The sequence below is a fragment of the Apis laboriosa genome, unplaced genomic scaffold (genome assembly GCF_014066325.1).
Source record: "Apis laboriosa isolate Shangri-la unplaced genomic scaffold, ASM1406632v1 scaffold231_cov149, whole genome shotgun sequence".
NCBI lineage: Eukaryota > Metazoa > Arthropoda > Insecta > Hymenoptera > Apidae > Apis > Apis laboriosa.
This window is the reverse complement of record NW_025222420.1, coordinates 570,602-598,368: the sequence shown is the minus strand read 5'-3', so window position 1 is coordinate 598,368 and position 27,767 is coordinate 570,602. Positions and strand designations below refer to the sequence as shown.

General features: G+C 30.5%; 1 protein-coding gene across 2 annotated transcripts in view; it reads right to left on the bottom strand.

The window, feature by feature from the left end:
- LOC122713162 overlaps positions 1–27,336 on the bottom strand; it is a 61,126-nt gene extending 33,790 nt beyond the window's left edge. The window contains exons 1-2 of one of the 2 annotated variants that reach the window (XM_043933362.1): positions 27,256–27,336; positions 26,599–27,017 (exon numbers count right to left, since the gene is read on the bottom strand). In XM_043933362.1, coding sequence (XP_043789297.1) covers positions 26,599–26,680 — 82 coding nt within the window. In that variant the 5' untranslated portion in view covers positions 26,681–27,017; positions 27,256–27,336. Of the gene's footprint in view, positions 1–24,543; positions 24,677–26,598; positions 27,018–27,255 lie in introns of those variants that run through there. The other variant, XM_043933363.1, reaches the window with a different exon arrangement.
- Positions 27,337–27,767: the final 431 nt, after the last annotated feature.

Below are 27,767 nucleotides of genomic sequence, written 5' to 3'. Positions count from 1 at the left end.
CATATCGTATATTATTTCTGATATAATATTATTTTAATATTCATTAATATTTAAAAAATATGTTTCGTAAATAAATAAAAAAATTAATGAAATAATAAAATGAAATAATAAAAATTTATTGAATTTTTATATTTAGTATTAAGTAGCTTTAAATATTTTTAAAATATATTTTTTTAAATAAATCGTAATCTCTAGCTGGATATAATCCATTACCCCCAAAAAATTGAAAAATATTCCTTTAATCTAATAAATTTTTATTATAATAAATTGCATTGCACGCATTTTGAATAAATAAATATTACATAATTTTTCTCTAATAATATCTTTTCACGAATTAAAATTACAAATGAAATTACATTTTAAATAAATATCACATATCTTTCCTGCATTCGTTTCAAAGAATATGTATACCACCCCTGGCAAAAAATATTTGATCACATTTTAATTTTTAAAATAAAATAACTTTTTTAAAATTGGTACAAACAACAAAAATATTTTTTTAAAAATTAGTATAATTAATCTACTAAATAACGTGTAAAAAAACAATATAGGATACAATATTGTAATTAATTGGCGATAGGGAAAATAATAAAGATCAATTTTTACAACATTTTTTATCTACGCCTGTAACGAAAAGTTAAACGATACATGTTTCGTGCATTTATATCAATCACATGCCGAAAATTGCAGAAATTGAATGCAGGAAAAAGCGATAGGCATTTGAAAGATCTAAAATTTTGAAGTGGTGATCGAATACTACCTTTTTCACGACGCCAAACAAAAATAGTTTCGCCAAAAAAAGCGAATTATTTGGGCGTGCAATAACCTAAAAAGTAACTGGAAATAAACGGAAGGAGAGTCGTGTATTTCTCGTGTTTCGAAAATTAATTGAAACGCTGGATATTCGATTTCATTGCACGCCATATGTCCAAATCCGCAAGTGATTGCGCGGAGGGAGGTGGGGATAAAAAGTAAAGAACAACAATACAGGGTGCTCTCTGACTGAGCAATTTTCTCTACGTGTGGCCAACGAATAACGTTTAATTGCCACGCGCGAAATTGGGACAACGGTGGTTGTCAGCTACGTCTCGTAACGCGATTGCTTTCGTTTCTCATTCCTCTTTATTTTATCCCTCTCGTCTAGGCCGTTCGTGTTTTTTAATTAAACGTTGCTTCTCTCTGCACGTTGGTCCAGAGGTAATTTCATGTGAAAATATAGGAAATACCGTGGCCAATCGTATGATGCAATTCTCCGACTGATTTCGCCCGGCTTGTTTTCTTTGATCCTAATAACACGAATGGACGAAGCGATGGGGAATAGTTTTAAGAATTTTTCTTTTTTCTTAAGAAAAATTAAAACTAAATATATATATTTAATAATGGAGATTGTTGAATATAATATAATTTTGCTTTAATTTTCTTTAACGAAATATTCATTTTTCTTCATTGCATAATTATTAAAGATATTATGCAATTATTATTGAAAAATTATAATTAATTAAATCACGAAGTTGTGGTGATCTTCGTGATCGAAATTAAGCAAATTCTCTTTCTTTCTTTTATTGTACAAATAAATTTTACGATAAAAAATAAATTAGAGCAGTGATAAATGTAATGTTCAATATTTTCGAAATACGTTTCGTATATAACGAAGCGCCGAATGAACGTTTCAACGATTCGTATGCTTTCTTTTCGACAAGAGTTTAACGATACTCGGATTAAATTCGGAGTGGATGAAAGTTCTACAACAGTGGGGAATTTTCTTCAGGTTCTGACACTTTGGTTCCCAGACCGTTACAACTAATTTCTAATTTACTTCTCAGAAACTTCAGTTTTATGACACGTAATTAAACCACTAGAAATGAGAGAAATAAACTTTCAGAAACTTCGGGAGAGTCTAACTCTATCCGTAAGGATTTACATTACTCTGCCAAACCCGTATCAGTAATCTACAAAAATATATCATATAATAAAAATTGCTTTTCTTAAATTCTCATTTTCCACGCATTGTAACTTAAGGACATATTTAAGTTTTCAGTTATAAAGAAAAAAGTAGAAACAATAACATTATTGTAGTTAAATATATATTGGAAAAATATAATTTATATATCTACATAATATATGTACAAGATACTAATAATTATATTATTATGTTTAGGAATCAATTTTTTATTATACATGCATTATACATACATAAATGAAATTGAGAAGGGTAGAAAAATCTGAATTTTACACGTTAATATTTTCGTTCGTAGAATCAAAATGATTTTAGATTTTAGAAAGATTTCAATCGAATGATTTTCGAAACATCTTGAAGAAAATCAGAAGATTTTTTACCATCGTCAATTATCTTATCTTCAATTCCAATATAGAAATATTTAAATTCTATTTTATATTTATCCTGTACACGCGATAAATAATTTATATATAACGAATGTATATTATGCTTGTAGAGTACTTCATATTTTTATCACGAAATATTTCCCAAATCCCCACGCATCAAACTATTATTTATTTATTTATTTATTTAACATATTTCGGAACATGCTACAAAAGGAATCATTTATTAGAGAATACCTTACGTGGAAAGCTAAGACAATCTTATAAGGAGCAAACAGCTAAACTGATAAATAAAAATAATAACTTACGAAGAATATACATTATGTTCATGGAACTATATATTATTATATTATATTTCCTATTTTTTTTTTTTTTTCCAATGAAATACTTTCCAATCTATACATCGAGGATCATCATTTTCACTTCAGATCTATTAGTGAATACTTTATGCAGAAAGCTGGAACAACGAGAAGCTAAACAATGCACAAGGGAATAATAACGTCAAGTATTATTCACATCGCTTCGATATTCGAAGAGGAGCGTAATTCCCCGTAATAGTTTATCACGAGCCACTTTTCGCGGCGTTGTTTCACAGCCGCGCCTGATTACCTGTTGTTGACGCGCGATGTATAATGAAGCGTAAACGAAGGTAGAAGGAAAAATGAGCTCTTTCACGGCTGTGAAGTACTTTATTACCACCAGGCCCGACGTGTGGCGTGTGTGTGTGTGTGTATGTGTACGATCGTGTATTTCACTTCGTATGCTATATCTGGCAAATAGTAGAAAATTACACGCGATGTACTTATCATATGTCGCTCCCATCATTGCCACGTTCGTTGGCGTTTCAACGTTTTAACCTGGAACACAATCAGTCCGGATCCTCGTGCCCCATTTATGAACTATTACATCGTCTTGGAGCGGAGCGTGGATGAATTATCAACCCCTTGAGCGATTATGTCGTTATATATCCGTCATGGCTGAAGTTGTTACACAATGGCACAGTATGTTATTGTGTGTGTGTATATATATATAACGTTATGTATTTTTAAATTGTGAAGATTATTAATTTTTATGCCAGAGTTGTTTATAATGTGTTTATATCAGAGGATATATAGAATGAATTATTTTCGATTCACGAAGACAAATGTTAAAAGTTGATATGCAAAAAATGTAATTGGCTAAAATATATTTATTGAATTAGCAAGTTTAATTTTTGAATGAAGGAATAAGTTAGGATGTCTCGTATTTTTATCTTTTTTAAAAATCAGAAATTAATATAATTATGAAAAATTTATGGCATTCTTCATCTTTGATGATGAAACGCAATATTATAGAATATTTACAAACTTCATAGACTCTGAGCAACAAGTTTTCCAAGAGATAGTAATCAATTCAAAAAATGTCAATGAACAATATTTTAAAAAAAGTGGAAAGTCATACTTATCTATATGAAGATAAATATTTAGATCTTCGACGATCTTTGTTATTTGTTGTTATTTTTGCAATGTTTTGAAGGAAAAGATACAAGATCTTTTTCTCGAGACGTTGATCATGAAACAAATATCGTTTCGCGATATAGATGGGTATTCGATCGCGATTTATGATTCTGGGTTAAAAGTTAGTATCCTCGACGAACATTTAGCTTAAACTTTCGTCGTTATTATCAAAAGGTTTCCCAACTTCGAATGGGTCCATCGAGATATTTAAAATTCGATCTTTCTGAAAAATGGGGAGCATTTGCGGGCGCGGAGTTCATTCTTTATCGTCGGTTGAATGTGCTCTACAAGTATTCCGGAATTTATTTGTACGAATTATTTCTCTATGTCTACGATATTCGAGTCAAAAACTTTTGGAATATATGTCGATATACGTTATCTTATCGGTGTAGCGTAGTACAATTGCAAAAACAATTCTTTGAAAATTGATATAAGATTTTACCAATGTATGTTCAACAAAGAAAAAAAAAAATTTTTTTATAGCATAATAAAATCTGTGACGAAGTTTGGAATTCTAGAAGAAGTTGTTAAGAGTTGTTAAGCTCGGAAAAAAAATTCTTTAACTCGAAAGAAAAATTAGCTAAGAAGTTCGAAGAAGATTTATAAAAAGTCAAGCAGGATAAATTTGTTTTCTTTAAAGTAAAGAGGGGGAAAAAAGAAAAAACATTTATCTTCAAGTTTGTTATAAAAATTTAATACGAGGAAAAAATTGATCTGCTTTACTTTTAGGATAGGATACTTTCAAACTATCACTTCAAAATTTAATCAGATTACTGGCATGATTAAATGATTAAAAAATTCTACAAGTTTTAATAACTTAAATAAATATATAGGACAAGATCCTATCAAAAAAAAATGGACTTATGATAACCCTGATTCGTTTAATAATAAATAATCATGTTAGAACGTACGTATTTTATTTAAACTTCAATTCTTAAAACAAGCAAAGACTTTTTTTTTTTTGCATTATTGAATCACTTGTAACTAAATTTTACTTTTCCATTTTATTAAAATCCATTAAAGAAGAACAATTCTATTTATGAACAGTACAAAGAACTTTTGCACCCACTTCTCCCTTGATACTTTCCCTTGAAATCCCACCCCTTGGAAAATGGAAACGTCTGGCCGATGTGATTTCGAATCGAATTGGAAATGCATTCAGATGGTGCTCGTTGAAGTTACAGGAATTCGTTTCCTTTCGAATGGCCGTGGAAAGTTTCCAGGGAGGCGTTGCAAGTTTAAACGATGTATAGCATAGGCTATGGTTCATTATATAGGGGCGGGGGAGAGGGGGAGTTTCTTTCAATTTTTCAAAGACATTAAAAGTAACGGGCACGAAAAACGTTTTCCAACGAGTTTTTCCGCAAAAACGACGAGTTGGCCACCATTGAATGGCCAAGACGTTGAACGTCTCCGCAAAATGCTCCCAAGTCGATTACTCGGAATATAACAAAGAAACGTTCGGGGATGCGCTAGATGGCGCTGCGACGTCCTCTTCGCGTAAAAATCGTCTTTCCGTTTCGCGATATAGCGGATAATTTCTCATAAAAGTGGTTCATTTTAAATTTCGACGATTATAAAAAGCGACATTGTAACTTAAATAATGAAATATTTTAAGCTGTGCAAAAATTCATTCGTTTTGTCTCATTTTTTTTTTAAATACGTTTCACGTACAATTCTTGCTTTTTCGTTATTTCTTCTTAAAAAGAACGTGGATAAAAGTATTTGAAATGTTTCGTTATATTTTTGCTTTTTACTCGTTCCTCTTTCTTTTTTTTTTTTTCTCCTTTTTGTTGAATACAATTAAATTTATGTTTCAATTCCGTCGATTTAGTTTCCTCTGATATTTTTATTATAATACATCTTACATTTATGACAGAATTATTTTTAAAGAAATGGAAGTTTGGTTGAAGATAAACTGTTGCATCAACGATTTACTTATAGATTTTGTTATTAGATTTACGATTCGATAAAATTGATTCATCTTACATAAAAAATATTATATATTGAACTTTAATAATCACAAAATTATATCATATAAAGAAAAATTAAAATTATATTTAATGAATTAGAAATTTAAATTAAATTAAATAACATATAAATTTTGGTATACATTCTTCAATTTAAATTGGAAAAGACAAATGTTGTAAAAAAAAAACTCGATGAACAAATAATAATTGATTTAAATATTATTACAACCTAGTTTCCGCCATTTTGAAAGAGTCAAACATCTTTACTTATTCGGCAAACTGATTTCAAATCAATTTAGCAAACCACTCAGATGGAAATAACAGGTTCACCAATGGTTCTAGAGGCGACGTTATGAAGTACGAATGCTACTGGGAAAGTTTGTTTCAAGTCAGTTTCATTGAAACGTAACGTAAAATAGTAGGGGCTTGGAGGAGTGGTTAATTGATTTTATCAGGCTTCCAAAGCTTTTGCGCTAACTGACGTGAGAAACGGAAACGTTTATAAGCAATTAACTGAATTCATGAGATCCCAGAGACCTTTTAAATTAATTAACGGTATAAAAATATCACAAATTGTAAAATTGTGTTTGAAAATCGCGATATAACTCGATGAAGATACATGTAATATATATTTCTAATACGTTCAATGCAAATTTTTTAATGAGGATGTTTATTTGATCGAATTAACTTTTATAATATCATTATAACGTGTAATGCACCAGCAATGTTGGTTACATGTTATTCTGAATAAATAAATTAGTTTCTTCGTTGTTAAGTTAATTAGATGAATACTCGATTAAGCATTGTTAATTTTTAAACAATAGTATAAAAGTCGAGTATATTCTTGAAAACTTGTAACATTTCTAATAACGAATGCAATAATCATAAATTTAAATATTAAAATATAAACTCGTGTGAAAATATAAATAACAAGTTAAATTTATCGTGTAACAAAATTTAATAACTAGTATCACAATAATATAATAATTTTAATTAGTTGTTTCACCGATGTGATACTGATAAATATTAGAATTGTAAATAATCGTACTCCTTTGCGTGTAATTTTACATTTCAAACGTATTTTGAAATCAAGTATAAAAGGATAATGTTCATCCCCAAAAATGAATGAATTTACATATTGCCCCTGGCACGAAGGGGATGCTATTCGATTTCATTCGATGTTTATTTATACTATTGCTCGTGTTCCAAAAGAATAGAAAAAATTATTAATAATATCTAAAATAAGATGCAAGGGAATATCTTATCGAATTCAATCTACAAAAAATAAATTATAAATAAAAAAAGAAAAAAAACAATCGAATTAATTTTAAACGAGACTTTTAAAAAACCTCTTTTTCCCACATCACCAAAGAATCAACGAAACAGTTGCTTTCCAAACTCATTAAAATTCCAATGTAACACCATTTCAATCACGTTAATCGGCGACAATTTGTAACGATATGTCGTACATTTACGAATCGGATCGGTGAAAACGTATCGAATTCCGGAGCCCAGTTTACGCAGATTATCCCGGCGGAATCGTCGATCCAAACCCCTAGTTGAGCCCCAAAATCGCTTGAAACGGAAACGAGGATTTACGTGAGTACACTTGATCGAATTTGCCCAACGTCTTCGATTGCGCTTCCTCCGAGGAACGTTATTTAACAGGTATCGCTTCCATGAAACTCAGCCCGCATCCACGGTGCTTGCTCTCTCCCCAAGCCATCCCCCCTGGATCAGGCCGACTTTTAGCAAAGCACGGCCAGCTATCGATCCTTCTTCCATCTTATATATATATATATCAGTAGGAGAAGTTTGACACTGTAAACCGGTTTAACGGAAAAATGACTTAACTTGAAGTAGCCCGATCCATAACGCTTCCTCGAGGATCATTATACCATCTTGGTCAGAATTGATTGTGATTTACAGTGACGGGGGAGCGCGCGCTGTTTGATCCTGTAATTGAGTTACATGGCTGTTCTTTGGGCAGGAAGAGTATGTGCGTGTGTATATATACGAAGGATCGGTTAATGGTGGTAACTTTTCAACGTGCTAGGATGGAAATATTTAGAGTGTCGTTACATGTAAAAAATATTATTTTTCGTCATTGTTTCGATGCTATATCATAAGAGGAATTTTTAAAGTCAAGGCTTTTATAAATATAATTTTAAAAAAATGGAATTTCGATGGTTTGGATATTTTTTTGTATTTTTCTTATATCGTGTGCTTTTTTTAAATTATTATATACTCAATTTTTTTTGTATTAATTTATAAATATCGGCAATCTAGGCAGTCTAAATATTATTCATGATAAATTTATAATTAGTAAATTGTTTTTGGGATACTATTGTTAGTGGAGTAGTGGATGAATATATTTCAAGCAAAAGATGTTGATAAAATATGTGTTTTAATTAAATAATTATTTCAATTTTATATTAAAATAATTTAATTAAGAAAATAGTTCAAATTATTTAATATATAATGAATTGAGATTTTCTTTCTTTTTCGTTAATTTAATTAATTTATTAATTTTAATTTTTTATTTTTAATGCGTAATGCTATCAAGAAAATAAAAAGAAACACATATTAATAAATTTTTATTAGAATTCATTTTCAGAATTTATTTATCATTTTCGTATTTATTAAAAAAAAAAAAAATGAAAAATATCGAATATTTTTAATGATTGATCTGGAACAGAAAATACATTTATTTGATTGCATGAGATAAATAATTCATATAATAGAAGTTCAGATAAATGAAATGCAATTTAAAAAAAAACTGATTTATTTAGATATTATCAAAAATTTCATTTCCAATAAATAAAATTCAAATAAATGAAATCGTCTTACTGTATTTCGAACATATTTTTGAAATAAATAAAAAAAAAAGATGGAATTAGCCGAAATTCATAGATAGAATTTAATTAAAGTTTTCCTATGTTCTCGCATTATTGATTACATTGAAACGGGTTAGAACAATTCAGAAAGTTCTGCAGAATATATGCGTATGCATATAAATGTGCTATTTAAACGAAGCAATATCGAGTTCATAGTTTTCTTCACACTATGACACTATTTCAAATATTTTAAAAATATAATAAGTTATATTAGATACAAAAATATAATTTGTTTCAATTTAATAAATTTAACGAAAAATGTATTAATTTTTAACACACAGACACATATATATATATATATACTTATTTTAATTTGCAATGATAAACCTAAAAAAAGAAAAAAAAGAAAGAATAAAATGTATCAAAATTCCTTTTTATAATTAAAAAATTAAATTGACCATTAGTTAATTGCTATCGTAATATTTCTCTATTGCTAATTCAATTACAAATATCAAAGCATATTTAGACAAAAACAAAACTATCCTTATCTATGCTTTGCTATAAATTTTTTCTAAAATTTGAACCAAGAATTCTGCTCTTGAAAACGTTACTTTTTTTTTTTTTTTCTTTTTGAACCCTATCGAAAAGATAAATCGACTTTATACAGGAAATGTTACGTTTCCTTGACGTTTGATGGATACGAATGGCTGTAATTTCAATCTTGAACGCCTCTGCCATGGAAGGTTATCCTGAAATTATTCCATGAAATAAGGGATATCTGCACGATGAAATGTGATTCAACGTTCAACGACCGATCAATTCACGATATTATATAAATTGCAATTGGGACGAGCTATTCTGATCGATGTCTAATTAGAAGAAGAAAGAATTCAACGGAGGAAATAACTTATAATTATTCATGTATGCGCATACGTGACGTTGCGAAAAAAGATTAATTAAAGGAGTCATTGTCGGAAAAGTGGAACAAGTAAATATAAATGTAATTTAAGAAAAGTGTAAGTGAAGAGAAACTTTATATAGAAAGATCGGTGTACAAGTTTTCAAACGTTAAAATATAACTACGATAAAATTTAGATAAATGATAGATAATTAGATAATTTGCATATAAAAGAAATTTATGATAAAATTTAAGATATTTATTAGAATGATTCTTAAACCAGAATCTATATCTTGGAATAAATTACGAAAGAATTAACTTTACCGTAATAAATCTTTGCTAAATTCACTCGTTTCGTATGAATAAGTAAATTTAATCTAGGAAATTTATTATCGTATTTTCTGATTCTAATAGAATCAATATTTTCGGGTACTTTTTATCAGATATTCTCTATAAACCAATAAATATTAATTAAATTCCGTTATAATAATATATTTAAGATAATAATCTTACTAAAATTATTCTTGACATTTTTACCATACAAAATTTCTTCCGAAATAAACGGTGAAAGGATTAACTTCGCTACAAAGTAAATATATATATATATATATAAATCTTTGCTATTTACCCTCGTTCCGTACCGTTTCACGCGAGCAACCGAGTAATTAGACGAAAATATCGAATCTCGAGGAAATTAATTACCACGTTTTCCGCCTAATGGAATTCAAAATAATTTTGATTGATGAACGGCTTTGCTCCACGATGATGAATTTTCTCCTCTCCTCCTCCGAATCCGCGTCAATCCTTCAAGATGTTACGTAGAAGGTTGGAATCGCGGGGACGAAATTCCGAATATCGATTTGTAATTTGGCACACTGGTCCCAGTGGCAGGTGGATATTTCATCGAAGCGAGATATTAGCCCCGATTATGGCCGATTGTTCTAAACGCGAATTTATACCTTTCTTCGTGTCCTCGTCCATGTTGGATTAAGTTGGAAATTACGAATCCGTGGAAAGTTCATCTACGCGGTGTCTCTCTCTATTAAAACTAGGGAGACGGGGGGAGGGGGGAGCGGTACATTTGTATTCGTCGAACTATTGTTACTACTCCTTCTTCTCGGTCCGGCAAATCGATAAGTTTTCGCTCCATTGGCTTCATTCAACGGGCACGTACGAAAAAGTATGGAAAAAGTACGTTTAACCAGCAATAAATATCGCCGCCCTCAAATTTATCATCTCGGCCAATTGAGTTTCACGAGGTAAAGAAAATCGTCGAACATATAAGGATTAATCGTGTGATTAATCCGTTGGGATTAATCGTTGATTAATTAACCATTGCCGCGCGAAATTTGTTGGAATTAGGAATTAATTAAATTTGATGGAATGGTAATTTATTCTGATTTTATCTCGTAATTGTATCGTCCTTATTTGTTATCTTGTTTTTATTATTATACAACATATGATTCGCGTAAAGTGTGTTGCAAGCTCGGAAACTAATTAAGATATTGAGTTTGCTCTTTTTTTTAATTAAATTATGGAAGACGGTTGATTTTTTTTTTCCATAATTTTTTCATTCCATATGCGTAAAAAATATATACGATTTTGATTGAGGGAAAATATATAAAGTATGGCATAATTCAATCTTTTTTAAATCAATCTTTTATTATCATTGAAAATTATATTAGCTAATATATTATATATTAGCTGTATAATAATTATGAATTTATTTATTTATTTATAGTAATTGATTTATATATTTATTAATGATCGATAATAAAAGATATCTTTTCTATCCTAATTAATAAGCATAATTACATTAATTAAATACATAGATAGTATATGATAGTAAATAATATTTCAGCGTTTAATTACATTAACAAAGACTGGTCGAGTGTTCAGATGTTCAGAGATACAATTTTTGTGAGATTAGATTAATTAATGTTGTATTCCATATAATATTGTGAATAATAAGGAAGATAAAATAAGCTTAATTAGCCTTAAAGCTTGTTTAAAAGATAGAATGAAGACAAAATTAAGGTGCGAACAAAAATCTTTATGATAAAATTAAAGGATAATATTACTTGTTAAATTAGTTTTAGATGTTAACTTCGAAAAATTCATTATTCCATTAAATACATTAATTTCTCTTGATTCTAACGTAGTACGTATTCATTCTGAGAATTAATTTTTAAATAGGTATGAATATAAGATAACGTCGAGAAAAAAATTTACAAGATACGTTAATTGAAAAGAGCAAGAAATTTTGAAAAAAATAAAAATATTATTTTATTTATATTGGACATTTATAATATAATCAAATAACATATATATTTGAGAAAATAGAATAAAATAATTTTTTCTATCCATATCCATCGTAATTATTAATATCGCAGCATTATGTTAATAAAATGTTATTACCATATTTTTTTTTTAATCACATTTACATATATAACTCTTATCAGGGATCAATATCACATATTTTTTTTACATTCAACAAAATACGTTCATTCGTTATGCTTTTGATTAAAAAAAAAAATCCATATAACTTTTATAAAATTATTTAATCAAAAATTTTATAGATAATATATTAAAATACGACGTGTTTTTGAAATAATGAAAAATAGATATCCCGAAGATTTTATCCCCTTCTCTTTTCAATGAACTTCGCATTGAAATATTTGTTAGCATTGCGGCTTCCCCTCCCCCATACCTCTTCCAAGAGACTTAACTTTATGCGACAGTGAATCTCGCCATTTCGAAGTACCAGGGCCGCGTAATTTACATTCTATAAAGTGTAAAATCCAATTTTACGAACGCTTACCACGGGGACTAGGTTCCTCATACCCGTTCAAAAATATATTTTCCAAAGGCTCTAAAGATGTAACGTGGCAGGAGTCGTAATCTCGGTTACTGTCGAGACGCCGCGACGCCCGCCGGGTCAATATCGACTGTACCTTAAGGATCATTACGTATCCGACGGCTATCGTGGTCAGGTATATTACCAAGCATGGAATTCGACGTATCGATTTGCAATTTAGCAAATTGATAACTGCGCACCAGATGGATAGCCCATTGACTCGATACAATGATACCGATATCAATGCTACCGAGAAAATGCGCCATGATTTTGCGCCGACAGGTATGAATAGAAATTTCAAATTTTATCAGAAGCGAGGATTCTCCTCTTTCCGTAGAAATTGATTTTATTTCGAATGTTTCTCGTTTTATTCATGGACGTAATCGATTAAAGATTTCATCATTCAAGTTTTCATCAGTCGAATAGAGATCTTATTTTTCAGAATGTTTTTTTTTTTTGATCGAAATTTTAATTATTTTTAATAATAAATAATTGATGTTTATATATGGTTTTCCTGGATCTCTTTATATGATTATTTTTTATTTGTGATTGTGTGTTTGAATGAATAAGTAAATGAGAAATTTAAGGGATATGTTATTGTATGAAAATTTTGAGTCACTTTTTTCTTCTCTATTTATCTTTTTTTTAATTTTCTTCTTTTATTCTATTTCAATGGCCTAAATTTCTTTTTTCAATTGGATTCTATGAAATCCGCCAAACTTTTATTCGATGATATATTTCTTGAATTCTTGTGATTTAACATCTTTAATTATATATATTTCATAAAAATAATGCAAAAATAGTTTTTATAAAACTAGCAGTAATTGTAAAAAGAAAAAAAAAATCATTCGATCTTTCAACTGAAAAAAAAAATGAAGAAAAATAATTGAATAAAATTCACTATGTATAAAAATATTCGTAAAATGTGAAATGTAATTGAAACATTTATCCTTTTCTTTGATTAATTCTAAACAAGTTCCTTTCATGCAAGTTGATAAGTGGGGAAAAAAGCTGTGATAGGTTGGAGATCCAGGAAAACCAGACAGCAGGAAGAACTTCTGAAGAATGGTCGTTTCCTTTTCGCCTTTTTCTTCTTCCTCGAAGACAAACAGCTTCAGCTTGTGTACGACAAGCACTGTGTATTCGTATTCTATACCCTTCCACACATGACACTTCCCTCCATCCTTCCTGGACGAAGATTGTCCCGTAATACCGAACATCCTTTCGTATAATCAAATAAGCGAATAATTCGTCACATAAATTTTACATAAGGCTCTCTCATTTAATTTCGAATGTTTCTCGTTTTATTCATGGACGTAATCGATTAAAGATTGCCATTATTCCGATATATCCGTTCCATTGTTTGTTTATTATTCGACGTACGAACATTTATTCCCAATGTAGAATTAGAATATATATATATTCTCATTCTATTCGAAATAAAACAGCCGAAATGTATACACATTTGTTAAAAATATTATCTCCACGCAGATATATATAATAATTTCACATTAAATAATTTGTATTATCGTCGTATATTTTAAAACATATTTTAAAACATTTAATATTAAATATTTTTCTTTTCTTTTTTTCACTGTCGTTTTTCTTTTATTCTTCAATATATTTTCACCGTTATTTAATTTTATTTTTATTTTTTCATATTTAAAACAGTCACTTCCCCACTATATTTTTATTTAGTGATTTATTAAAAACTGTTTATTTAACACTTTTTAAACACTTTTGCCAACTTTCCTCCTTCTAAGTTTTCACTGTGGCTTAAGAATTAATTAAATAGGCTGTTAAAATATCTCCTTATTACAATAATTAATCAATATTAATTCTAGTATCAGTACTACGATTATGATGTTTTTATTATGTTTTTATTATTTGTTCCATGGGTTAAACAACGATAGTGTAACGTCACTTTTCACGCAACACGGATTCTTGACCCCCGTTCCTTGCGAAACGCCAAAATGTCACGAACAAACATATTCGATTCACGGCCTATAAATTTATCTCCCCTTTTCCCTCCTTCTGATCTACACACCGAACCGTTCTTTTAAATCTTTCCCCCTTCCTTCCCACACCCGTTCGTCCCTTCCTCATACGCGTTCGCCGTGATTTCTTTATCTCTCGCAAGTAGTTTACTGCAAATTGAAATGGATTATTCAGGCGGCCGGTTTTCATTTCGTTCTCTATATTTCTCGACCGCTCTTGCACAGCGAGGATATCGGAACGTTTGGAGAAAAAGGATTTCAGATGGATGTAATGATAATCCTAAAGGATTCCCCTTCAAACGTGGCCAAAGTTTCTCAAGAATCAGCAACGGCTTATCGAAGGGTTTATGACACACCTTGCCAACTCTCTCCTCCCTCGAACCACCCTCGCAACTTTTTCTTTATCATGTGAATGGAGAAGTGACTCGGTATCTACTTTTCTATGCAGTAACTGTGTCATGCCGGGCTAGTCTCCTCTATCCCAACTACTTATCGGTTTTCCTTTGGGATCTACTTTGATATTTATTCAGAAATCTGAATCTTCTTGTTGTGGGGTACAATGTGAGTGAGGGGTCGTATTCAATCTTTCGTATTCGTATTGTCGATATTTAGGTAAATTAACTTTGTGTATAGATTATTCTGAATTATTCTTGCTCATTCGAATCGAAGGGAATATATATTTATTGAAATTATTAAAAGTTGAGAAACTAATAACTTTGTTTGTTATTTGAATATGAATATGAAAATAAGGAAATAACAGGCATCGTGAATGATAAATCTTTTTTGAGACATAAAGATGAAAATTATAAGGAAATTTGCTTAATTTTTATTAAATAAGTGTCCAGGGAATTTATTAAGTTTACTCATTCATTTGCTGCAGAAAATTTTGAAGAAAATTTATTAAATATTTATCTGTATCATTTATCTTTATCATATAATTAAATTTTCGAGAAATTATTTAAAGTTTTATATTTGCGATAATTTTGCGACAATGAAAAATAGATATGAGTTGAGTCTTATAACAAATATTCATCAAACTTGATAACACTCTCTCAATATTGCCGATACACATTTTCTTTTTTTTATTGAAATCAAATAATTTTCCCGTGACATTAAGAAGAATAAAATTTAATTTCTTTTCGCGATTACTTAAATCGAACGAGTTGTATTTAATTTCAACTTCAGTGGGTACTCAAAATTATTAGAGTTTTATCTTAATTCCATTATTCTGAGAGGAGATGGTTTGGCAATGCCCTCGTGAAAAGACAATTGAATTTACGATGTAAAAATAACACCGTTCTTAACGATTCGTTTGCAAGGTTGGAGGAGCCAGTTTGATAGGACGAATCGCTTGTCTCAGTTCCGGAAGTACCATCGTGAGGCATTTTATCAAAAGTTTAATACAAACGGTAACTTTCTTCGTTATTCTCTTCCTTCCGTCAACATTATTCCCGTATAATGAAGGCGAGGGGGAGGGTATAATTTTAGAGGAGGACACACTCTTATCGCACTCGCACTTGGTCCGCGATGAATCGAGACAAACATCGCGTAATTTTATGGGAGATGTACAACTCTACCTATAAATGATAATATCGGTAAATTCGAAACGCGAGAAATTGTTATAACAAAATTATAACAGTTTTTTCGTAATTTTAATCTTATATCTTTCTCATTATAATTAATTTTTTTGAATTAATTCTTTTTAAACAATTTAATTTTTCTGTATATTTCAGCAAAAATTTTATTTCAGTATATAATAATTTGTTTTAAATTAATATTTATCAATTCGTAATTTTTCCCCTTTTGTGCAATAAATGGATACAATTTTTTGAGCAGAAGTGTGTACATTTAATAATTTTCATTTAATAATTTCATCGAAATAGTTAAAATATTTTCAGCGTGTCATATTTTTGTTTAAAAAATAATTATTTGTACATTGTTTCGAAGAAATTTTCAAACTATAGTAACTTTATATATTTTCGTATAATGGAATAAATATACAAATATCAAATTCTAGATATATTTCAAATTTTATCAATAAACAATATTTTCCATATTAAAAGGAAACACACGTTTATTCAATATAAACTTGCTGACGATAAATATGTATTTTTATACGAAGGTGTCCCAGGCAAAACATAGATACATATGCACACGAAAAAAATTCAATCAAAAGAAACTCGAAAGAATATTCGAATTCAGAAAAAACTTTTACATTTACTCACGTTGATCGACGCGATATAGTTTTTCAATAGATTTTTATAATCTTTATCTCCACGTAGATAAAAATTTTCTTTTCAATTTTACAGCAATAAGATGTCTAATTTAATTTTTAAATCATCGAAGAAAAATTATACGAAAACGTTGGTTCATTCGATACGAAAGTTCATCCATTTAAATATCAATCAAGGTTTAATCGAAAAAAAAAAAAAATCTCGAACACCCTTTTATACACGCACAAACTCAGAAAACGAATTTTCCATCGCATTGCTCATCGATCACCGTAATTTTCACTGTTCAATAGACTTTCGTGCAGAGAGAGAGAGAGAGAGAGAGGGAGGGAGGGAAAAATTATACCACACAATAGACGATTTTCATCCTTGGAAGATGAGAAATTTCCCTTCGAATATAAGTGAACTGAACCGTCTCGCCTGTCAGATACATGGGATGGTGTATCCTCGTTCGTGACCAGAGGAAATAGGGATAGGTTTCAACAAGCAACAAATCAGGCCGTTGATGGTAAAACGTCGAACCGCGGTATCGATTCGCGCATTGCTACGAATTACAGGCACAGGTGCGCATTCTTCACAGGAAGCTTGAGATACACCCTATTAAGCAAGTTATGTAATTAGGTTAATAGGATTTTCCAGAATTACCAGTAAGATTAGCCTTTATATAGACGGAAAGCCTCCGAATGTTACTTGCGCGATTCACTGAGCTACTTGTTTTCCCAGGCACGAGTCCAAATTCATTTTAATCTAAGGGGAAGAGAATGCAACTAAGACTAAGTTTCTTTTTTTTTTTTTTCTTTTTCTTTTTCATCCGATAGATTAAGATTATATTTGATGAAGGAAACAGATAGATTATTCTATAGTTTTTTAAATGGAATAGAAACTGTTGTAATTATGCCGGACGATGTTGTAATGAGATTGTTTCTTTTTTTCAATAATTCAATGTGTACGCGGTTAAATTTTGTATCATTACAGTGGAACGATTATTTGAACTGATTGGGAAAGAAATTAAGAAGAATTCGAAACAATTTACAATCTCGTAAGAGAAATGCATTAGAAAATGCAATTTGTTTCTCTGAATCATTATTTAAGCGAAATTGAGATTATTAATCGGGACAGATTTTCATTAATTCCAATTGTTAGTGATTAATATCTTTTTTAATAAATTAGTAGACACTATTTCGAAGAATTTTTAAATCATTATTTAAATGAAATTGATGTTATTAATCAGGAAATTGATATTATTAATCAGTTTAAAATAACTATTTCAATGATTTTCATTAATTTCAATTGTTAGTGATTAATATTTTTTTTAGTAAATTAGTAGACACTATTTCGAAGAATTTTTAGAATGATATTTGTCATACTCTTAGAACTCTTTGTTAATGTTAAGATGTATCTTTGTAGAATTGAATACTTCAAGTGCTTAAACTAACAGTGACACGAATCTTGTACTCAAGTAGGAAAAGATCAACTTGTTCACGTGCTAACGTTAAATCAATACAACCATTTTACAAGCATGTACGTTCGCCATTTTATCCAAAGATAATCGTAACATTATTTATTAAAAATATATTGTAATAAAATTTTATAAGAAACAAAAATATCACTAAATTATATTATCCTCGTTTTATCAACGTTTTACTTCCATCATATATCTTTCCAATTTCAAACAATCGATAATATTCAAACACACACGTTAATTCAAGCTTCGACGAACAAATATCTTCGATTATTATTTAACGACTTGAGCTCGATAGTTGGCGAAGAAATTAAGATTAAACTCATTAACAAATTGCTTCAGAATAGGCAAAATTTAATTACGAATAACTTATTCCATAAGTTCTTCCCATCCTCTTTTTTTTCCCCCTCCCTCCTTTCCCTTCTGCCCTCCCCCTTATACAACTATCTTTCCGCTTCCGTATCTTTTCCTGTGATCCGCTCGGCCAATTCGCATCTTCCCTGATATCTTAATAAAGCCTCGGTCGCTCACGGTGTACTCACGGTCGTGGCAAGCAAGCCGACTCTCCTCAGATCGGAAGACTTGCTCACGGCTGGGACTTGGATCTCCGGTAGTAAAATACGCGGCTTAATTGCTTAATTTCTCACAAGTAAGCCCTCGCTCAGCGTCAAAGAACAAAGGCGAGCACCCGTTACTTTGGCCTTCTTACTTTTACGCGCTATCAACGTTGCTCGTCGCGTGACACTTTAATTATGCCGGCGTGTAAATCCAACTAAAGCCAACTTCCACGGTGAAAACTCGATTCGATTGGCAATTAACGTGTACCGCGATACAATCTTTCCTTTACACCGCCTCCTCCTACGCGGAATTTCCCCTCCCTTTCTTCTTTTAATCCGGTTCCACGAAATATCGAATTTCCTTCTTTCATTCTTCTTTCAAACCGTTTCCGTCCCGCGAGAAACGAAACGAAGTTTTTTCCTTTTTTTTTCCAATTATTGATTAATTTCTCTTTGTATTGAGCACACAGAGTTATTAGCGGAATGTAAGGAATATTGGAGTTGATTGATTAATTTCGTTTCTCTTTTATTTTTTTTCTTTTTTAATTCGTTGTTTTGTAGGCTGAATTTTTGTTGTTTTATTTTGTTATGTGTGAATTTGATGAATATTATATTATAGTTAATATAGGTTTTTTTTTAATTGTGTTTAATTTTTTTTTCGAAAATAAAATTCATTAAGTATATCGTTCTCTTCGAAATAAATTATTGAAAAATTTTTGAAATTCATGTTTTCAGTCATTGTTGCTGTTTATTGCTTGAAATTTTATTAAATCCTAATTTTTCTTTTTTTATAAATCTTATTTATAATAATTAATATTAAATATTTAACGAATAGCATTAGGATATCACATTAAACATCAGAATTCATTTCAATTCATCGATACAATGTTAACATGTTTAATAAAGAAATGTAACAAATAAAAGATATGTTAATATTTCTTCTACGTGTGTTAAAAGTATCATGAAATTATACAAGTATTTGGTTTTAATTATTCTTTTTACGGTAATTAATAATTAACTCCTCCATTAAACAAAATTTATATTAAATTACGTTCTACTTCAATGTATAAATAATTTAATATAATTTTCATTCTCTTATTAAGATTTCATGATATCTACATATGCAACTGTATTTCATTTCAGTGAGGAAATAAATGAATGAGCTTGGTCTCGTAATGAAGTACAAATGCTAGTACTTGAAAAGCAGTTAGCCACAGACAGTACACGAAGAATCCATTTCCCAAGTCTCGATACTTTCCAATCTTTGCTAAGTGTCTACGTACAGTATTACCATAATGTAGACGGAATTCAGTCTTTCCGCTATTTCTGAGATTAAATTGCTTCTACTTCGATTGAAGTTCGTAATGTCTTATCCTCAAATTCTATTGCTTGACCTAATCACTTCTTTTTCTCTCAGTTTGAAACACTTTTCCCATCAACGTTGGCACTATAATAATTACAATTCGTAAATGAACTCGTAAATATTTTCATCCAATTTAAAAATGTCAATCATTGTAAAAATGTTAAGTGATTCCTCGAAATAAATGTGTGAAAATTTATAATTGTAACAAATTGAGATATTATGAGATAGAATTTTTTAAGAAATTTCAAAAATTTATTATCAATTAACCAGAAAGAAGAAGAGAAAATTTATAATAAAAATATTAAACTTTTTCGTGAATTTTTAATGAAAAATTATAATATTCATGATTTCACTATTATAAGTTTAAAATTAAAAGTATCTTAATAAAAACAAAAATCATTCAAATAAGTGAAATGATCGTGTAATTAATAATTTATTTTAAAAGAAACTTTAAATGAATAAAGAATTCTAAAACTGGCAATTTTTATAAATTTAAAATAAAACTATTAAATTGACGAAAAATTATTATAATTCAATTTATATTATGTTTAAAACAATCATATTTTATATACATTAATTATCACTCGACACTTTACAAAGAACCATTATAACCAGATAGATAGTTCTAATTATTTTCACTTCACAATTTCGAAAATATTAATTATAAAAATTTCAATTGTTTTCTTTCCATATAATATATAATAATAATTAAACTTTTATGAAACATATTCTACATCCGACGGTATTCTTCTCGAATAAAAAATATTTTTTCTCGAAAAGTATACATTTTATTATCGTTCTATATACAAATAAAATTCCAATTTTAATATTCAAGCATTGCAAACAATTCCACAGTTTTGTCTTTCTTTTCCTTCTCGCGGAACTCAACAATTTTCCTTATTAAAATTCGAATTAGATAAAACTAGACAAATAAATTTTTCAAAGATTTGTGATATTAGTTCACAAACGATCCACGACCTATATATACGGTCTTTCGAACTTTTATGAGCTTTTAAAAGAATTCAACTTCACACTTGTCCGCGTTATTTTACTTTATTTCCCTTCGCCATATCAGGATGTATGCATTGACTCGTCCTGTCATCCGACGATTACTCTGGGATAGAAATAAAAAAAAAACTATTTCTCTTGTTGCTGATTGATTGGCGTGTTAATATTTCTTTTTTTTTTATTCGTCTTATCGAAAAAATTGATTGATATTTCCTTCGAAATGAAAGCTGTGAATTTTTTTTTGCTAAGGAACACTTTTTTGATCTTCTTCTGTCATCAACACGTTTGAATCGATGTTGTCAAGTTGTATTAATTGCATCGTTTAATATAAATAATTTTGTGGTTTAAGCCGGAAAGTAATCGTTGCTTTTTATTTATGTATGATTTTGAATATGACGATTTTTATTTGACGATCGATAGAAAATTGATAGACTGAAATTGAAGTAAAATCAATTTTAGAAATTTAGAAATTTAGAAATTTATTTTTTTGAATTGTTTAATTAAATAAATAAGTAGATTCGAATTAAGTTAATATGATCTATTTAATGAATATTTATTATAAGTAATATAGTTGTGATATAATATATAATAGTATATAATATTTATTATTAGATAGACTTCAAATAGTGTATAACGTCATTTTAGAATTTCAGTTTCAATTGTATGAAGAATTATTTATTGTATCAATGTGTTTCAAGATCAAGATTAAATTATTCAGCAAAAGTTTACAGTAAAGAATCAAATAAATCATATACAGGTTTGATAAATGAATAAATATAGTTAATAAATTATATAAAGAAATTTTAGTTTGTTATATATTTGATTACGGAAAACGATACTCAGCGCAGAGAATTAAAAAATAAAATAAAAAGTGACGATAAAATTAAAAAATGAAATAAAAACAATTCAATTGAGTATGAATATAACGTATCCATCAAATTTTTTCTGACACAGTACTAATGAATTACCAACGATTCTGTTTGTTGCAATATTTTCGAAACTGCAAGCTTTCTCATTTTTAAATTGAAAAGAAAAAAATCATTTTTCGAAAAATAGGATTAAAAAATTGCTTAATAAAAAATTGGAAAATTGAGGAATAGTAAACATTTTCTTAATGAAAAAACAACGAATAATTATTTATGTAAATGAATGAATAGTGAAACAGAAACAACTATTAATTTAGTACATAATTGCACATATCATATGCCATATATATACAAATATTTGTATATCTGTGTATGTATGAATTGTTAATAAATCATTATTATTATTTAATGTATTTGTTACATTAAAACTGCTCTATTTATTATTAAAGTAATAAGACAAAATTTATATTGAATAAATATTTTTATAAATGTCATTGTTGCTAAGTAAATATCCAGAAAATATTATATCTACTATATGGCATGTCTATCTATTATGCTATATGATATATTTAATTATGTACTAAGTTAGTTATGTACTAAATTGGTTGTTTGTTTCAGTGTTCACATTTATATAAATAATTATATTTAATAATTTAAGCACTCGAATTCCAAGCAAAAAAATTTGAGCTCTTATCATAAAGACACGAAATGCAACGAATAAGAATTTTTATGAATATATTAAAGTCTAGATTCTATCTTGGTTTATGTAAGAGGGTACTATAATACCGCATTTAAATATCAAATTTAGAAATAAAAAATAAAAAGGGTGTATAAAATAATACTTTTATTTTTTACGACTGCCATTTAAAGAAATTCAAGTTTGAGTTCATTTAAAAATTAAGAATATAGAAGTATAGAGTATATAGTTTTCAAGTAACTTGTTGAATCGATTCAAAAACTGCTTAATATCAATAATTCAAAAAATTAATTCATATTATCATTGATATAAAATAGACGATTAAATTTGACGATATCAAATGCAAACATCACACGATTTCATCAAAAGTTAAAGCCCCAATAGAACTAATTTCCATTTTATATTTTCCTTTGAATGATTTCTTTGCAGTTGTATCGGCGCACCACATTATATAACATCCACCAAATAACCATCTATCTTTCAATGATTATGCGACGAAACACTTTTTATTTTCCTCCTTTAACTAAAATAAAAATATCGAGATCTACGAGGAAGCGAAATTTTTTTCTCCCTGTCATTCGCGAAATATAAATCATCGTGTACGCATTTTTCCAATCTATCGATGTATCGATACGTAATATCGAAAGCGTAACACAAGAAACGTAACATCGAAAAAGAGATTCTCTTCATCGTCCATAATGTATTTCCTATAAAATAATTTCCAACAGGACCAATTCGTTCGATCCTCGATAAATACACAAGTGCATTTTCTCGATTCACTTTTCTTTTCCTTTTTTTTTTTTTTTTTTTTTTTTTTTTTTTTTTTTTTTTTTTAGCATCCTGTAATTACAATCTTCATTCGCTTTCAATATTAATTGCCGCCTGCCACAACAATTTCGAGCGGCAATATTAGCGCTATAATAACGAGTTAATGGCTTCATCGCGATACAAAGGGTGGAATTCGCAATGGCGTGATTTTCCCCGGATCTGAAGATCAGTTACTGGTGAAATCAAATTTTTAATCGGGTCTAGACGCGATCGTAAATTGATCCCGAAGTTGATAAAGAGATCGGTAAATTTCTTACTTAAAATTGTATTAATTGATCGTAAGAAAAATTGATGAAGATAAATAAAATTAAAGATAAGCCTTCACGGAACGATCGATTAAATGGCGAAAGAAGGAAATTATGCAAGTTTCGAGAGAATCGTTTCTTTTAGGTTATTTAATAGACACTTTGGAGAGATGGCTCTCTTCTACTTTGATTAATGTTTTTTACATTAAATTGCACCGGCTCTCAAGTTAAAAAACCTTCATTTTTAAGCTCGTTTCTCCGAGATATATTCGCTCAATCTGCACTTTAATTTCTTTTTCTTAATTACGCTAATATTTATATTCGTTTAATCGAGTATAGGAAAGATTTTTTCCTTTTCTCCAACTCTATTTTATTCGATTAAAACAAACGAATGAACATCATGTTATATTGGATAACGGAGGAAAAATAAAATAGAAAATTTCTAAAATTTCTATTCGTTTAATCACGTATAGAAAGAAGTTTTTCAGCTTCGTTAGAAAAACTATTTAATTCGATTGAAATATCTATAGCTTTATATATATATATAAATAATTAAATAAAAAATTTTCAACTCTATAAGCAAACATGTATAATCCAATGTATAATCCGAACGATTACAAGTAACTCGAAAAACAAAATGTTATTATCAATTCTTCATTTACATAAGCACTCATCGAATTGAAAAACAAAGTTTTCCTTCATCTTAGAATTAAAAATAATACACGATAAAATTCGATAATATTTCAATCTTTTTTCTACATATCCACAACATTACTCGTACTCGTCATATTTTAGAAACAAATATTAAATTTCAATCGCGAGAACGAATTAAAAAACGGCGTACACGATCATTTTGAAATTTAAATCTGCTTTAAATATATGCATACGTACGCATAATTTTATCGCTTATATATCAATTTTTATCGATCTCTCCCCGAATTTGCATAACCACGTAGAGCACCAATGATTATTTTAACTCGAGGTGAACGGATCGAAACGTAATACCATTTGGTCGCGCGTAAAAACTCGTTCGAGAAACGCGCACGATAGCTATACACGTAGCTAGTTCCATCTTCTTCTTCTTCTTCTTCTTCTTCTTTCCCGCGATCAAAAATTTTCAAGCATGGGAAAAAACCGTTCCAATCCTATTCGAGCGTGGTTTTTGCCCCGCACAAAAGAAGGAAAACGTGTAACGTGCCGTGTCGAAACGGACGTAGAAAGGCCCTTCTTCTTCTTCTTCTGTCTCCGCAAATGGATATCTCGGCAAGATTCACGAGAAGCACGGACATCTAATAAAGGTATCTAATAAAGGTAGTTTGAAATTCTCCGCAAGTGCACTAGCTCTCCCCGAAAAATCGAATAATCCAAGGTGGTGTATATATGTGTGTGTGTGTGTGTGTGTGTGTGTGTACACACTCGACGTCTCTCTTTCCTCGTCGTTGCCATGATACTTTATCCACGAAGTTGGAGGTTGGTGGTTTAAATCAAAACACGGATACGTGGCACAATCACCGGGGGCGATTTCTCAAGTCTCGAAACCGAGTTTCAAATACTTTCACGAAGACGAATGGGTTTGGAAAAAGTCAGCCGTCGCTTTCAGCCAGGAAAAGCGCGCCAACGAAAACTGATTGAACCTTTAAAAATCACCGAGTCTTATGGGAGGGGGAAGGAAAGGAGTTGTTTCGGATAGATTTCCATCAGAATGTTGATGGAAATACGTTTTTATGTTTTCCTTCTTTGGTTGGACAGCAGATTCTTTTTGATTTATTATTTTCAATTTGATTTTGGAAAGAAATCGTTTATTTAAGTAAAGAATTGCGCGTTAGAAATTTAATAATTCGATTCGAATTCGATTTTTAATAAAGATTTTAACGAAGATTTATTTATTTGAAGATTATTTGAAGTAGATTCTAAAAGGTATATGCCGTCTTCTTTTTCTTCCAATCGTTTTTTAAACTCCCTCTCTATTTAATTTCAAAATAAACGAGAGATATTGTTTATAAAGATAAAGATTTAAGATCGTGTTAAAACGAATAAACTTCATCTTTTTCTTTATATTTCCTTATGTTTAATCACTTTTTAAATGATGATTAATTTAGTTTTAAAACAAGAGAGTGAAATTATTTATTGCGATTTAAATATTTCCTTTTTTTTCTTCTTCTTCCTCTTTTCTCCTTTTCGATCCTTAATGATTCATTGAACGTTTCTAATTTGATTTCGGCAAAGGAAAAGAGGTTATTTATTAACGAAGATTTTTGTATATTTGAAGATATCGAACGATTTCACCTTTTTTCTTCCCCCTTTGGGATATCGAAAAATGCTGATTGTTCTACGAGGCCAGTTATTTGATTGCAAAAACTGAAGTAGCGATGTCGAAGAGAGAATTACTATCCGGGGAGGGAGGATGAAAATGTAAAAGTGTGCATGTACATCCAGTAACACGCGATGAATTTCAAATCGATCGCGGAAACCGTCGATCGCTTGTGATAAAATTTCATCACACGTCTACATCCACTGTATCGTCCGACTTGAAGATCAAAGATAATTGGCAAATAAATATTTCTCGTAAGAAGATTGAACAATCTTCAGAATCGTAAAAAAAAAAAGCACTTGAATTCATCTCGATTCCATTCATCTCGCGGTTATCCTTTTTTGGACGATCACTCGATTCCAATGCATATATATATATCTTCAAAAATATTTAAATATTTTTCATCTCGAGATATCCCTTCCTTCCCTACACCATCTGTGCTTCATTTTTAACATTTAATCGAACATCCGAGATCCATTTGTTATTACAAGTCTCATTGTAATATCCATGTTGTTGCAGCGCGCACATTTTTAACGATCGAAACCAAACAGTAGGAAAGATAAATATCGCGATGGATCACTGCCGTCTCTTCACTAGATAGGGAGGGAGGGGGAGAGAGGGGGGGGATTCCTTACCGATCACGAAAACGGCGAGGACGACAAAAAGGGACGCGAGAAGAGAAGATCGCGCTTCCCGATATCTTGTGTCACTTCTCATCGTGTCTCCTCTCGTATTCTCGTTCAACTCTCGGGTTTTATACACACATACGCGGTTCACGGTTCACTGCTCCGTGTTCATATTAACACTTCCTGCTCCCCCCCGCGTGTGTCACACCTATCCACGGCGATTCATTCGACCGGACCGGAGAGGAGGGGGGAGAGCGAAAAGAGAAGAAGGAAACCAAAAAAAAAAAAAAAAAAAAAAAAAAAAAAGTTCACACACACTTCTCCACCAAAATTTACAAAATCCCTCTTGTTTGTCCGTTCGTTCATTCGTTTCTTCTCCTTGTAAAAGAATGAAAAGAGTATCCACCGCTCGCAACCCCTTGCAACACCTTTTTTCACCGTACAAACGACAATGTCACCGGAGGGTCGAGGATCCAGCCGAGGAGAGGAGAAGAGAGAGAGAGAGAGAAATAGAAAGAGAAAGAGAGAGAGAAATAGAAAGAGAAAGAAAGAGAGAGAGATAGAAAGAGAAAGAGAGAGAGAGAGAAAAAAAGAGGAAAGATAGAAAGAGAGAAAGAAAAAAAAGAGAGAGAGAGAGAAAGAGAGAGAAACGAAAAAAATTGGGACCAAGCGACGTCGAGATTCGATTCGTCGATCACTCGGTCGACGATGGCGCGCCGCGCGTCTCGGGACCGACGTAAACGCGAGGAGCTCTTCCGGTCGACGTACAAACGGCTACTGAGGCTCCCGCCGCAAGCACGGAAAGCTTCCAGTGCGTCGACTCGGTCATGCAACCCGAAAGCTCGCCTCCCTCCCCCTCCACGCACCCTGTCGCCTCGTTCTCTCCTTCGCCCCCTCCCCGCCTCGTTTCACCCCCTCGGCCATTTTAGCGTCGTCGTCGTCGTCGCGATCAGCCGCGCCAGTGCGGGCTGCGCGCGCGAGGAAAGCTTTCTGAAGCTTTCGGGGAGGGGGAGGAGGGGGAAGAAGAGGGGAGGGGGAGGAGGGGTGATTGATTGGCGATGAAACTTCGCGACTGATTGAATCTTTTTTTCTTTTTTTCTTTCTTTCTTTTTTTTTTTTTTTTCTCCTCCTCACCTTTTTTTTCTTTTCACGTTTCAATATCGATATCCCCGCGCGGG